Raw genomic sequence first — 15,199 nt, 5'->3', positions numbered from 1 at the left:
CTATTTAAAAAAAAAAAACAACATTCATAAAAGTTTTCATTCTCACTTTATTTTTTTTGTTTGTTTTATATTTAAAAGTTTCCTTATATAACATAAGCAAACACTTGCATGTAATTACCTGTTGTAACAATGATGCATATTCTATTGGGGTAAATGAAAGCATTCAAGTGAAATTAACATCTGACAAATTATTTTCATGGACAAATGTATCAAAGGCTGGTACATTGCAAACAAACATCTATCTTAAAATCTAGAAACTTCTACAAATTATTAGAAATTAAAATTTTAAAAACATAGTTTTAGAAATTAATAAAATCAAGTGAAAATACCACTAAGTTAGACATTGAAATTTTGTTTTACCTGCTAATAAAATGACATTGAAAATAATGTAAAAATAAATGTAAAATTTATGCTCAGACCAAATATACACATAGTAATAAAACAAACAAAATCTTAAGGTAAAATTGTTTTACAAAATAAAAGCAGCTTTTTAAGTTAAAATATACCTGTCCCTAACCAGAAGTTCTGTACAAATTAGACACATACTAATGCAAACAGACAATTGTTTAATTTCTTTATTAGATTTACCTATTCCATTTTTTGAAAATCAGTCCGCATTATTTGATTTAATATAGCTAAATAATATGGAAACATTAAATAGTTTTACAATAGGGATATATACTTCTGTAGATTAAATCTTTTAAAAATTCAAATCCAAAATGTAAAATAGAGAAAAAATGTATCTGATTACAGTTTAAAGGTGTCTAACTTCTAACAAGAAAAACATGCCTTACTTATTAGTTAATGAAATAAATATTTATGCTTTAAAGACATTTTAAAGCTACAGTTGATGAAAAAAAATTAAGTTTGCCTGATGTTGGCAAATCAGGATGGAAACACCCAAATGCCCGCAACAAACTAATTTCTTTCATCAACAGCAGCTTTGTTAGAACAATAATTGCATCATAACAATATTTACAAGTTTATCAGCTGAAAGATTCAACTCGTAAAGTGGTCCATGGTTTTCATGTAAGTTAATGGGCACGATGGATGTGAAGGGGTTTTGATGACTTATTTGCAAGGCTGTGCGCTGATCAAGAAATGGTTAAATCATTTGCTTCGTTATTTAAAAAGAAAAGTTTACAATCATTTACAATGATAAAAAGTGTGATTTTTGTAGGTAATATATTCAACACATCCTGAATTTGAGTTAATTTAACTTCTGATTCTCACAGCTATTAATGAAAGAACTTTTTGGTGCACAATTGAAGAAGGCTCCAGTACATAAACTTTAGGCTCCAGTACAGAAACTTTAAAGGTCACTCTATATCCAGAAATAATTGCTTAAGATTTACAAGAAGGAATAGGAAAGGCACAACAATGAGATACATACACACATGTTATAAACAGGTGACTTCTTTCCACTTATTTTTCCAACATGCAGAATATGTACACTAGTTGCTTATATTGAAACCTCTTTAAGAAGATGCTTATTTTGTTTTATAAAGTGCCAATTTAATCAAGCTGTGAACCAATGATCAGGAAGACTTAGGAGAGATTCTAATTAATGTAAAATCAAGTGATAAATGAGTTAATTAATATAATGAATATCAAATCTTGAAAACAAACAACAAGTGTAAAGTGAGTGAAGATTTGTGGTAGAATTCGTTACATCTGTACAAAAGTTTCAATCAAATATGATTATTTCAACCATGTTTAAAATGAGCAAAAGGGGGAAAAAAAATAAGTTAATCCCACTCAGATTTCAGGTGTGTTTTTTTACTAGACTAAAATTCATTTGTTAAAAAAATTGTCATACATCAATAAAATAATACTCTATAATTTGTAACAGTCGTAAGTGGAAAAAAAAGCAGTTATTCTACTTCTGCTAAAGTTTAAAAAAAAACCATTACTGTAAAATACTGTTAATGTCATGAGACTAGAAGTTTTTGGTCTATAAATAGATGAACCATGCTGGTTTAACTCCGGTACTGGTAAAAAAAAATGTTTGCAAACATATCACTTTCTCAATACCATTAAGAAAAGTTTTTTTTTTTTGCTTTTAAAATTATAATGCTATGTACACAAAAATTTACATTGTATTCTTACAAATATTAACTATAAACCATTCTAAATTTTAACAGTGAAAAAAATTACAAAATTACATTTTGCTGGTAATGGTCAAAATAGTTTCTTAAAATATTTTAACATTAAAAACAAACAAAAAACTATTATCTCACTTCAACTAAGAAAAAATTGTACGTTGCATTAAGTTGTCAGGATTTTATGATACCGAACATCACAAGTAAAATTCAAGTGAATTAGTTTTATTTAGTATTCAAACATAATTAGCTCCTTGTTTATTTTCCTCTAGCAAGAGGTATGAACAGGGTGGTCAACAGAACATGGCAGCAGTTGATAGCCAATCAACTAGTGTGTATTCCTGAGGCGCATGAATCATGTTATAATGGGAGGCAACAACAATCTAGATGACAAGCACTGGTTGCTAGAACACAACTTCTGCTGAGTTCTAAGCACTGGAATGGAGTGATCTTGACTAGGCTTGTCATGCCACTGTCAGAGTTAGCAAGTGTGGCTATGGCTCTGCTTGGTTAAGTAGTTTAACTACAAATCAACATGTTTACATTTTATCAACATCAATTTGTGATCCTGTAACTAATTGAAATTGTGCTCTGAAATAAAACATCGAGTTAACACTCAGTTTTCTGTCTTATGAAACGAAAGATGGAGCTTCAAAAATGTATAGAATTAATTTCAATTTTTTATGAGCTCAGTGCTGAGGATTTAACAAAAAACGAAATAAGACAGAAGCTGGTTAAATCAGGTTAAAATATGTAACATTGGCAACAACCTTCAGAGCTAAAGATGGCTGTGATTTATAAATTACAGTATTTTTAGGATTTTATCAAGAACTTAAAACAATTCTTTTCTTGGCTTTTCTCCTTTAACATTTTTTTTTGGCACGATGTGGATTGTTGCGCTTCAATCTATTTGTTAGTTTGAGAGATTCGGTTGCGTTCATTGCGCAGTTCACCAAGTCGTCTTTCCATGTACTGTTTCATGTAGGCATATTTATGCTTCAGTTCTAGAATTGTTTCCTTTTCCTCTCTATCAAGAACCTTGAGAAAGTTTCCCAACTCAGGGAGGCTGAAGGCGTCCCACTGTAAAAAAAAATGTCAACTATTATAAGAGCGTAGAATTACTTTATTAAAGGTTGAAACTACTTTAAAATTTGGCCTCAAACTGGGATGGCCTAACTGGAAAGACTTTCAAAATGGGATCCCTAACTGTAAAGACTTTCAAACTGGGATGGCCTAAATGTCTGCTACACTAAAATAATGAGTTCCCTGACCAAAGTGCCCCTCCACCCCCAAGTTAAAGCCTGGTGTAAACAAACACATCACAGCAGCTGTACAAAGGCACAAGCAATGTTTACTTCTACCTTACGCTGGTTACAAAACAAAAAAAAACCCAACTTACAACAATCTCTCCAGTCTCATTTTCTTGGAGCACCATTCTGTAATTTTTTATCCTCTCTGGGTCCCATGTCAAGATTGCTCTCAGGGGGAAATCTTTATCTGTTAGGCGTCGCAAGCGCACTAGAAATTGACAACGAAAAATGTTTCAATATTGTAAGAAGTGATTTGAATAAATATTAACAGTGATCTAGTTACATTTAAAATACAGTTTTTAATTATAACTAATTACCCAACTAAAACAAGATACCATACAATAATGTAATACATTGATTTTTAACTTAATCCAATGATAAGGTCCACTTACCCAATTTGTTTCTGTCACTAAACTCCTGTTCGTACATGGCAAACTTGCGAGGGTGATCAAGAATGTGAAACTTCTTCAATAGTGTAGTTACCACTTCTTTGGTTGTTGTATCACTGTAACCAACAATGTTACATATCATAAATGTACATACATACATACATAACCATGAAACACAACAAAAAATCAATCACAATCCAGTAAAGAAATTCATAAATTGAAATGTATGAAGTGACATGACAACAGACCTTGTGATGTGAAGAGATTTGTGTGTATCTCTAGGCATGTAGAAAGCCACTTGTTGGGTGTTCTCCTCAATGATATGCTCTCTTGTCAAAAGCTCATAAATTGATGGAGGACGCGCTCCGAGCTCCATTGTGATTGGTCTAATGAGGTTCATAGTTACTTTAACAAAACCTTGGAATGATTCTTTGTCAGTCTGAAGAGAAATTTGTAAAAAATATTAGTCTCATTCAATATGTTAATTTTTAAAATTGCTATTTCAGTCTTATTCAATACAAACTTTTTTAAAGTGTTAATTTAATCTGATTTAATTCATGATTTGAAAAAAATAATTATGAAACATTTAACTATAATAGACTCATTTTAGTCTGACATGTGAATTTTAAGAATGTAAAACAAATTTAGTTATAATTTTGTTTAAAATCCAGAGTTTAGTAAAATGCCAAAAGCCAAGCTCACCACTTCTAGACTAGCAGCAGGAACAAAATGGTTGTACTTGGCCACTTTCCTCTTCAGCTCCTGTCTGTCAAGTGTTTCTTGGCTAGGAATTCTGGGTAGTTTGTCATCAGGTATAGTCCCAGATCTGTAGCCACTGTCTGTCTCATCCTTCTCCTGCAACACAGAGGTCTAGGCTCAGTTTGATGTAGCCAGAGGTTTGTTCAAATCTTAAATTTTATCCTCTTGTCAGCTCTCTAATTAACACACTGACCATGTTAGCAACTTAAATAACAATGCAAATATACCTAGGCCAAACATCCCTTTATTACTAAGCATTATATTATATAAACTGATGCTGAATTACATGATACTACCAAAATTCTGACTTCCAAATATTATAATATAAAAATGTTAAGAAGTGAAGAATGGTCCACATGGGATCAGTATCTTTAGCAGTTCATTACATATAAATAAAAGATGCTGGACTGTTAAGTCTACAGGTATAGTCAAGTCATAGGAAAAGTCACCCCAAATGTCAAATAAAATGTAACAAGCCTACATGTACTGTGTTGGTCAAATCAAATGTAACACGCCTACATGTACTGTGTTGGTCAAATAAAATGTAACACGCCTACATGTACTGTGTTGGTCAAATAAAATGTAACAAGCCTACATGTACTGTGTTGGTCAAATAAAATATAACATGCCTACATGTACTGTGTTGGTCAAATAAAATGTAACACTCCTACGTGTACTGTGTTGTTCAAATAAAATGTAACACGCCTACATGTACTATGTTGGTCAAATTAAATGCAATACACCTCAATGTACTTACATTAGCAGGCTCCCCATCTGCGTTAGGACAGACTGATATATCTGACAGAGACTCTTGCAGCTCTTCAACTTTGTTGTTGTTGCTGTTGTCACCTGTGATGGTGCAAGTTTCTTGAGTGACCTGGACTGTGGCATCTTCTCTTAGGCCAGTGGATGGTGGATATGCTAGGTTGGTGGATGGTGGATACGATGGGCCGTGGATGTTTGACCTAAGGCTAGCCTGCTGGCAGGAGCCAACTGGTATAGATGGGAGATGTCCCAGAGATTTAGGGAGGGTCAAACTGCCTGGTTTGTACGGGAAAGAATGACGTGAGGTGACAAAGCCTTCACTGGCCGACCTGGATAAATTGTGTGTAGAGGTGTGAGTGGCAGGGTCAGACTGGACAACTTGAGCTGGGTGAGGGGCGGTTGGTTGTGCACAGTCAGGATGTAACTGGACAATGGAAGTGTCGGCAGGGTGAGCGGTGGTCACACTTCTGGCACAGCCTGGCCTGATGTTGCCCAGTGATAACGAAGTCTCCAGGTGCGGCCTGGGCTCTATGGGGCTGGGGGTCTTGACCTCGACTCCGTCATCAGAGACAGATTTACAGTTGAGCGTGACAGCGGGGACACAGTGCTGATGACAGGTGTACTGACAGGCTGCCAACACAAAAAATAAATCAAGTTAGTATCTTAAAAATATTTTCACCTCAAGCAAGTATTTAACTACATAATTAGCAAAAATACTTAATACCTGGGTATTAGGAAATGAATGCCTGCAGGGTATTTATAAACACACATACAAAAAACTCTCACCTGCATGTTAATCTTTAACTAGCCATTAGCAAAGGTTATTAAATTAGGTTTTATTAACTGAGTTATGAAACCAATTAAAAAACAATCATACAACTAGAAAAATGTGTTTACAAAAATTCAATTAAACTTAATGATGATAAAAAAATGTAAATCAGTTGGAGCATAAATTGTCAAGTCAGCATAACAAAGTAAGTTTAATCAAAAGAATAAAAAAATGTTCACAAATTTTCATCCCAGGTTGAGATGATACAACTTCAAAGCTCAGTATTTACCATGGCAACCATCTTTACATGTTTAAACATTGTGGCAACCATCTTTACATGTTTAAACATTGGGATGAATTTTTTTGTAAAAGTTTAAAAACAGATACCTGCCAGGTAAATTGTCAGCTTTGATAAACCATGATAAATCAAGTTGTACCACCGGGACAAATATAAAGGCACTTTCATGTTTTTTACTGGGAGTTCAAAGGGAAAGTTAGACAATTTTTAGTTTACAAAGTTATTGTTGATAAGATGCAAGTTAAATCATATCAAGTTTCTTAACTGTCAGAAGAACATTATGTACTCTGCCTGCAACCCACTGCCTGCAACAGACAGGTCACCCACCACCTGTAACAGACAGGTCACCCACTACCTGCAACAGACAGGTCACCCACTACCTGTAACAGGCAGGTCACCCACTACCTGTAACAGGCAGGTCACCCACTACCTATAACAGGCAGGTCACCCACTACCTGTAACAGGCAGGTCACCCACTACCTGCAACAGGCAGGTCACCCACTACCTGTAACAGGCAAGTCACCCACTACCTGCAACAGACAGGTCACCCACTACCTGTAACAGGCAGGTCACCCACTACCTGTAACAGGCAGGTCACCCACTACCTGTAACAGGCAGGTCACCCACTACCTGTAACAGGCAGGTCACCCACTACCTGTAAAAAACAGGTCACCCACTACCTGTAACAGACAGGTCACCCACTACCTGTAACAGACAGGTCACCCACTACCTGCAACAGGCAGGTCACCCACTACCTGTAACAGGCAGGTCACCCACTACGTTGTAACAGACAGGTCACCCACTACCTGCAACAGACAGGTCACCCACTACCTGCAACAGGCAGGTCACCCACTACCTGCAACAGACAGGTCACCCACTACCTGTAACAGGCAGGTCACCCACTACCTGTAAAAGGCAGGTCACCCACTACCTGTAACAGACAGGTCACCCACTACCTGTAACAGGCAGGTCACCCACTACCTGTAACAAGCACTGCCATAAATAGAATAAAATAAACATTTAAAAGTGATTGCAATGAGTGAGTTATGACTTGAGGGTGGAGACAAAGGTATCAGCTAGCAGCCAGGTCTAGATTCAATCTACTTTAATCACCTGCAATGTGACTCACAGATTCTGCAGTCTTTATTTTTTTTAGTCTGGCAGTTTGGTGGGCTCCAGAGAATGAGCTTGTACTAGCAGGTCCCTGCTGGGTGCTAGATGAAAGGAGCAGCCATGCTCTACCTTCTAACCTCCATGGGGTGGCTGGGCCAGGAAATTGGCTGCACCTTGCCAGATGTGCTTTACTTACTTGGTTTTTTCATTAAACATGGCTGACTGACTTTTTTTGTATGGTGGGTGGGGTAAGGGTGAAATTTATAGAATATAGAAATGAGAAAGGTGGTGTGGTGTGTGTGTGGGGGGGGGGGGGGAATTTAATCAAGTGATGATCAGGTAAATTAAATCAGTGCTAAGTTTTTAAGATGGGTGCTAAATAGATCTATATAGTGCTACTATAATTCATTAAATCTAATGCTATCATTTTTAAAATTGGATTTTTCCATTATAAGAGAACAGATATGACAGCTATAACATGTTCCTCAACAAGACAACTCAAACAGCAACATGTTCCTCAACAAGACAACTCAAACAGCAACATGTTCCTCAACAAGACAACTCAAACAGCAACATGTTCCTCAACAAGACAACTCAAACAGCAACATGTTCCTCAACAAGACAACTCAAACAGCAACATGTTCCTCAACAAGACAACTCAAACAGCAACATGTTCCTCAACAAGACAACTCAAACAGCAACATGTTCCTCAACAAGACAACTCAAACAGCAACATGTTCCTCAACAAGACAACTCAAACAGCAACATGTTCCTCAACAAGACAACTCAAACAGCAACATGTTCCTCAACAAGACAACTCAAACAGCAACATGTTCCTCAACAAGACAACTCAAACAGCAACATGTTCCTCAACAAGACAACTCAAACAGCAACATGTTCCTCAACAAGACAACTCAAACAGCAACATGTTCCTCAAAAGAAAATTGAAAAAAAAAAAAACAAGTTTAAAAAAACCTTTGTATAGCAAGTTTTGAAATGCACTAAAATAAGAAAATAAAACAAATTTTCCCTTTTTACACACATTAGTAAAAGTGCTTATTTGAGTTTCTACTTTTTAGAAAGATGAAATAAGTAACTAAGAAGAACTTAAAAAATAAAAAATAAGTCAACATTAAAGTTTTTAAAATCAATTGGGTTTATATTTATTCTTTCCTTTCCATTTGTCCTTAATTAAGTCAACAGCTTGTAATAATTAAAAAGGATTAAAAACCAGATCAGTAGCTTGTGATATTTACTCTAAATGACAACCATCTGCCCTTTTAACTTCAGAATGCAAACATCTGTAAATGCGGGCTCACCTCTGTTGAGGATAGAGCTTAATCTTGTTATCTGCTCTTGTTGTAAGTAAATATTGAAATCTTTTAATTCAATTTTTGATGGTTAATTGAAAATTAGATTTTGAGTTTACATTAGAATTTAAAAAGAGTTGCTGCATTAAAAATGGGTCAAATTTGGCCTAAACTATTTGACCAAACTCACAGACCCAGGATGCACAATTTAGATAGCTTGTAAAAAGTAAGCAGTTTAGATTGCTTGTAAAACAACATATAAACAATGTAGGCAGTGTGCTCCTGTAAACAAGGTGTCTTTAAACAGGTGGGCACATAAAGGCCGGTCAGGTGCTATAAACAATGGCTTTTTAATGGCTCCAGGACCTGGGATCACTTTTTGTCTTGTGTGTTACTGGCTTTTTTTTTGTGTGGCTTTTTCTAGGTTTAACTTTGTACATTGGATTAATGTGTGAACTAATTAAACCCTGGATTAGTGAAATGTGGCCTTAATTTTAAAGTTTTAAACAAAAGCAGACAAAATTATGGGCTGGACCCCCCCCCCCCCCTTTCCCCTACCTTCTTCCTTATCGAGTACACAGCAAAGTTTTTTTGTTAAGTGAACAAAATGTAATCACAAAGGTATAAATTACAGACAAATATAAGGATTTAAAACATGCAAGACAAAAATAAAGCACTAAAACAACCCACAGTTTAAATACAAGGACCGCAACCAAAAGTTGACTTTAAAATTGTATTTTGAAACAGCTGATGCTTTGATATAACAAGACAGACAATTACACCAGCATACAGATTACACTAGTAAGTGAATCAATTGAAGTATAGGACACAAAATTACACATGTTCTATAAATAGCTTTCAGCAGACAGTGGAGAATTTCTAGCTACCAGCAGATACACAGTAATGTCAACACCACCTTACAAAATAAAGGTCTAATTTCAAAGAGGTCCTTCAGATACGTGTGTGTGTGTGGTGTGTGTGTGTGTGTGTGTGTGATTTCACAAGGCAGGAAGGATGGAACCCAAGACGTTCACCAACTTGTAATAATGTTGTCAGGACCGTGTGTGTGGTGTGTGTGGTGTGTGTGTGTGTGTGTGATTTCACAAGGCAGGAAGGATGGAACCCAAGACGTTCACCAACTTGTAATAATGTTGTCAGGACCCTGTGTGGTGTGTGTGTGTGGTGTGTGTGTGTGTGGTGTGTGTGGTGTGTGTGTGTGTGGTGTGTGTGGTGTGGTGTGTGTGGTGTGGTGGTGTGTGTGTGTGATTTCACAAGGCAGGTAGGATGGAACCCAAGATGTTCACCAACTTGTAATAATGTTGTCAGGACCCTGTGTGTGTGGTGTGTGTGTGTGGTGTGTGTGATTTCACAGGGCATGTAGGATGGAACTCAAGACGTTCACCAACTTGTAATAATGTTGTCAGGACCACCAGTGCCAACCACAGTAACATAAAACCTCCATTATCGACGCCAGGATAGTTTTTCCTTCATTTCTCTCTTATCTCCCGATACAGGAGATAAACGTAAAGATCTTCATCCAGACACCGGCTCCTCTATAGCCCCAACTCTCTAACTCATATACCACTAACGTCATCGCTCAGTTTGTTTAGACAGAATAACAGAAAATACGGTAAAAATAATACGTACAACCTGGCAAGAGTTCTGTGAACTTTAGTCTTGGTTTTATTGCCAGATTTTTTAAACATTCAATGGCGTTTGTAGCAGGTAGTTATTTCCTAGGCATCGTGAATTCAGTCGCCAGCACATCGAAATGGGATTTTTGTTTTAAATGAGCTATTTTATTTCTTTAACACGTCTTAGAATTTCAATGTTATGATATAAAGATCAAACACAGCAGTTTGACAATGTTAGCAGACAGCACCATACTAAAAAAACTGAGGCTAAAGATGTTTTAGATTTAGCGCCTAACAAAATTCAACTATGACGATGTATTGCGCTAACGGATCTTACTATGAACTTTGAGGCACGCAAGTGTTGGTATATCAACAGTAGTTAAAATAGTGGGTAAATTATACTACAGTGAACTTTGTGTCATGAAATAAATGTAAACAACGTTGGTACTTGAACAAACAAACACATCAAGGGACTCCAAAGGTCACCGCATCACGTGACCAAGCGCCACACTAGGGCACGAAGCTGCCTGCTCTCGTCCCGTTGATTTATTTCACGAATGCACCATTTCCTGATGTAGGCTACACGCTGTGTCGTATCAACATTTTTAAAACTTGAATAGGCCCAGATTTAGCATCTAGTTATGCCGTCTCAACATTTCAATTTTAAAAATTTAAACGGCCCGTCAAATGTAGCATTTAGACAACTGTAATGTGAACATAGAGGACCCTACTGGTGCTATTATTAATACTATACAGGACACGTGACTGGAATCCATAACAACACGGCCTAAATTAGTAGTAACATGTGACCAGCCACAGATACTAACAAAGACGACAGTTTCTAAGTTTAAAACCGTGTACAGGACAGACGCTGGGGGTCGAGTACAAGAAAACGTGCCAGCAAAAAACAAACGTGTTAACGAAACTGGGGGAAACTTGGTTGTACATCGAGTCTTGGGTCAGATATGTTCTATTGTAACCTTGTCAGGTGGACTTAGGGGTGTGTGTACACAAGACCTAAATTAAAGGTCCTTAACACGGGGTCTTAATACTGGACCTTAACAAAGGTCATTTACACGGCTATTTAACATAAGACCTTAACCAAGGTCTTCAACACGGCTCTTTATCACGAGACCTTAAAGAACATTAAGTTTTCCAACACGGGCCTTTTTACACAGTCCTTATATGTCCTTTATATGGATCCCGAAGACTGGTCTCTAAAAAATGGGTCCGATACACGTGTCATACGTCATTAGCACGTAGGATGACGTAGGATGGCTATACTAGTATAGTACAAGTTAATCTCGCTGGCTCGCTAAGTTGCGCACTAGCCACGGTAAGTAAAACTACACCCAAACATGACGAACATAGTAAGACTGTGGCGTGTTACTAGTTGTTTTTTTCGTTCAGTAAAAGCGTAAACAGTGTGAACAGAAATTTAACTAGATCTAATACCCATACAAGTTCGCAAGAAACCTTGTCCAATATATACAAATAACCATAGCCATTTAAAAAAAAATTAAAGATGTTATTTTTATAATGAAGTCGATGTAACGGGAAAAATGATGTCAGAGAATACACCACGTGATGGGAACTTTGGCTGAGTCAAGCTGATGTATAATCAAACACATTGTTTATCTACTCTCGTCTATAGTAAATAGTCTCTTGGCCTATGCTGTGCTGTCACATTTTAACAACACAAGAACTAATGTTTGGTTGGTTGTCCCAAAACCAGGGTTTTTACCAGCTCTTGTCCACACACATTTCTACAGTTGTAATGTTTCCATTAATTAAGATCTTAAACAGAAGCATTGACATATGATTTAAACCCACTTAGCCAGGCAAGAAGTAGATGTAGACAGATTTGGTGTCACAATAATTTTCCCCACACAAGCCCCTCTGTTCCCTGGCTTGGATACAAGCTTACATAGTCAAGGCTTTACTGATTAGATCTGGAGTGGGAAAACATTAGATCATTGTATGCTCGATCGTCCCAGAATTAACTATAAATACTAGGCTTATTACTTAGGTATTACACAAGTTGGGTGGGGGGGGGGGGAGGAAGAATGAATAGAGAGGCTGTTGGAGATTGTGACTCGTTGAATTGGTTACATGATAGAACAGGAAACATCTGAACGGTTGTACAAATCATAGAGGAAACTTTTTACTGGGTTCTAGGGAAAGGGAGACGGTTGGAATGGCTGTTGTACAATATGACAAATTTGCAACAAAAGTGAGACCATTTGATGGAGTGTCTTACCCGATCCTGAGCGTGGCCTGTAGCGGTCACTGCACCTCTTGATGCCCTCACGCCCGTGGTAGCTGTGGTAATGACCCTCGGGCGTCCACTGATGGAAGCCCTCACCCGACGGGCTGCGGTCATCATCGAGCGAGGAGAGGCTCGTGGCTGACCCGTGAAGATAGGCCGAGAGGTCTGACTTGGCCGTAGAGAAGTGGTCGCTGATATCAGAGCAGGCCGTGTGGTACTGGTCAGAGTCCACGTCCGAGAAACAGTTGCTCAAGGCTGAGGAGGCCCGGCTCCATCTGTTGCTGTTGGCGCAGCTCTCGGTGGGGCTGGCGTCGCGATGAGGTAAATCACATGGTATATTTTCACTGCCGTTTAAAACGCCACTCTTCTTTGGGGGCGCACGGTGGTAATCCGAAAAGATCACGTCACTTCCGGTTTGTCGTCTGCACAAGAGGAGGTTGTCGGCAGAGGTGGTGTGAAGTCCGAGCGGCGTAGGTCGCCTGCCCAGCTCCATCAGCGAGTGACTCCGTGTGCGGGGCGAGTGGCGGTAGTCGAGAGATATCTCATCGTCCGTGTCCTCGTCTATGTGCAGGTCTGAGCCCGAACAACACGAGCATGAAAACGAGCAGGATAAGTCTCCGGAACACAGCGTGGACGAGGACGAGTATCGAGTGTCGTCGTGAGGGCCGTCTGACCACGAGTCAAACGAGCTGGTGTCATCCACGCCCGTGTCTGCTGGCTCCAGGTGAGAATCTGTTGTCTCGGGGACATGTTTCACCTGCGGTAAGTTGTTGATCGACTGGGCTCGGTAATTGTCACGTGACCCGTACCCAGGCTCGTGGCACCTGGTCAGGTCAGCCAGAGACTGAGTCTTCTGATATCTCTCCGGCTGGGAGCCTCCGTTAGACAGGCCGTACATCGAGCTCCTGGAATAGCCGTCCCGGTGGTTGTCCGTGCCGACCATCAGGCGACTGTTCCGTTTCATCTTCCGCAGGATCCGTTCCCAGTCCTCCACGGATCGCCAAGGGAGGCCATGACAGGGCGAGTCGTCCCCGCAGCTAGGTCTGGCCTCCTCAGACGAGCATGACGTGACGCTGGACATGGAGCTGGACTGGGACCTAATGTTCCTATCACAGTAAGACTTGAAGTCGCCGAAGATGTCCCGACTTGACCCCAGGCTACTCACGCTGCCCAGCAGACTTGACGCTCTGCTCGCGCGGAACTTTTCCAGCTCCTTTTCGAATTCCAGAAACGTTTCGTCGTTGTCGAAGAAGTCGGAAAATATATCACCGGTAAAATGAGTTGATTCTTCGCCGTAGTTTGACCGTCGGTCATTGTCGGGAAAACTCCCGCTAGGCCCTTGTAGAGCTCTAGAATGATCCATCTCCTTAGCAATGCGTCTATTGTTCACATTATCAAATACCCGCTCAAACTCTTGAAAATGTTCGTCACCGTTCATAAATTCCATGAGAATGTCTTGAATATTAGACGTTAAAGCACCTCTTTTATCAAAGCCAAAAAGTCCACTCCTACGCTCAAAATCAGCTTTTAATCCAAACGAATCACGTCTAGTTTGTCCATCACATTGACAGCTAGCCCCGGCGTCTGCTTCTAGACTCTTATGCCGCGAGCAGTGCCTGTAGCGGACAGTTGAGTTCTCGTCCACTGACCGGTGGTGGTGACCCTTCCGCCTGTTCTGACAGACATGATTGGGCCTACAGATCAGCTCCAGGTCCTTCAGCGCGGCATGGCTAGCCGCGTCCTCACTGCTGGCATTCGTGCACCGTTTCAGCTTCTGGAAGTCTCGCAAATCCTGCTTGAACTCCTCAAAGTCTTTCTCGTCCTTAAAACCGTAGAGAAAATAATTATATTTCGAGGCGGGCAGCTCGGAGAAGTGAATGTTAAAGATACTATGTGCCGAGTCAGAAGAACACACTTGGAAATCTTGAGGGCCGTGGCTGTAGTAGCCACTGTCCTCCATGCCTACCTGTCCAGATGTAGCCCCAGCCCCCCATATACACCAGCTGTATACGATACAGTTGTGGTATGTTAACAACACGTTCACGTAAATTCCTGCGCATGAGCCGGGAAGTCTGACGACAAAAGGGCCACAGCCGGTGCACAGCACACACGCGACACACAATGAGACAAAGTCAGTCCGGTGTTGTGAAATTAATTCACGTGTGAAAGTAAACTGAATGAGAGCCTCGGAGGGGCTGGAGGAGAGATGAAAACAAAACCTGGATCAGCCAGCACGGGAAGTGTGAGCACGTCTCTAGACACGGCTACAGGTAAGTCATGTACCAACATGGTGAGCTCACCGCGCTACCCGTGCGCACAACTCTCACAGGTAAACCAAACGTTTCGGAATATGGGGGCGGGGGTTGGGGCGGAGAGCAGGGGGAAAGAATAATAAAGTTAAAGAAGAATCTTGAGACGGCAAAAAAAGTTGCAAAACTGAATTAGGCAGCACAAACACAATTCACGGCGTACAAAATTCAA

At 39.4% G+C, this 15,199-nt stretch overlaps 1 protein-coding gene across 1 annotated transcript; it reads right to left on the bottom strand.

Annotated features, from left to right (window-relative positions):
* Positions 1-31: 31 nt before the first annotated feature.
* Positions 32-14,877, bottom strand: LOC131951346 (uncharacterized). The gene is made up of 7 exons (XM_059313715.1): positions 12,710-14,877; positions 5,318-5,955; positions 4,504-4,656; positions 4,050-4,240; positions 3,805-3,917; positions 3,502-3,620; positions 32-3,182 (listed from the first exon to the last, which is right to left on the bottom strand). Exons 1-7 carry the CDS (start codon positions 14,676-14,678, stop codon positions 3,009-3,011), a joined length of 3,357 nt encoding a protein of 1,118 aa, XP_059169698.1. The 5' UTR covers positions 14,679-14,877; the 3' UTR covers positions 32-3,008.
* Between the last annotated feature and the right edge of the window lie 322 nt (positions 14,878-15,199).

This window comes from Physella acuta, unplaced genomic scaffold (assembly GCF_028476545.2).
Source record: "Physella acuta isolate Inbredline_101_S28 unplaced genomic scaffold, ASM2847654v3 ptg000808l, whole genome shotgun sequence".
Lineage (NCBI taxonomy): Eukaryota > Metazoa > Mollusca > Gastropoda > Physidae > Physella > Physella acuta.
The sequence above is the reverse complement of the archived record's forward strand: the minus strand, read 5'-3'. Positions and strand labels throughout refer to the sequence as shown.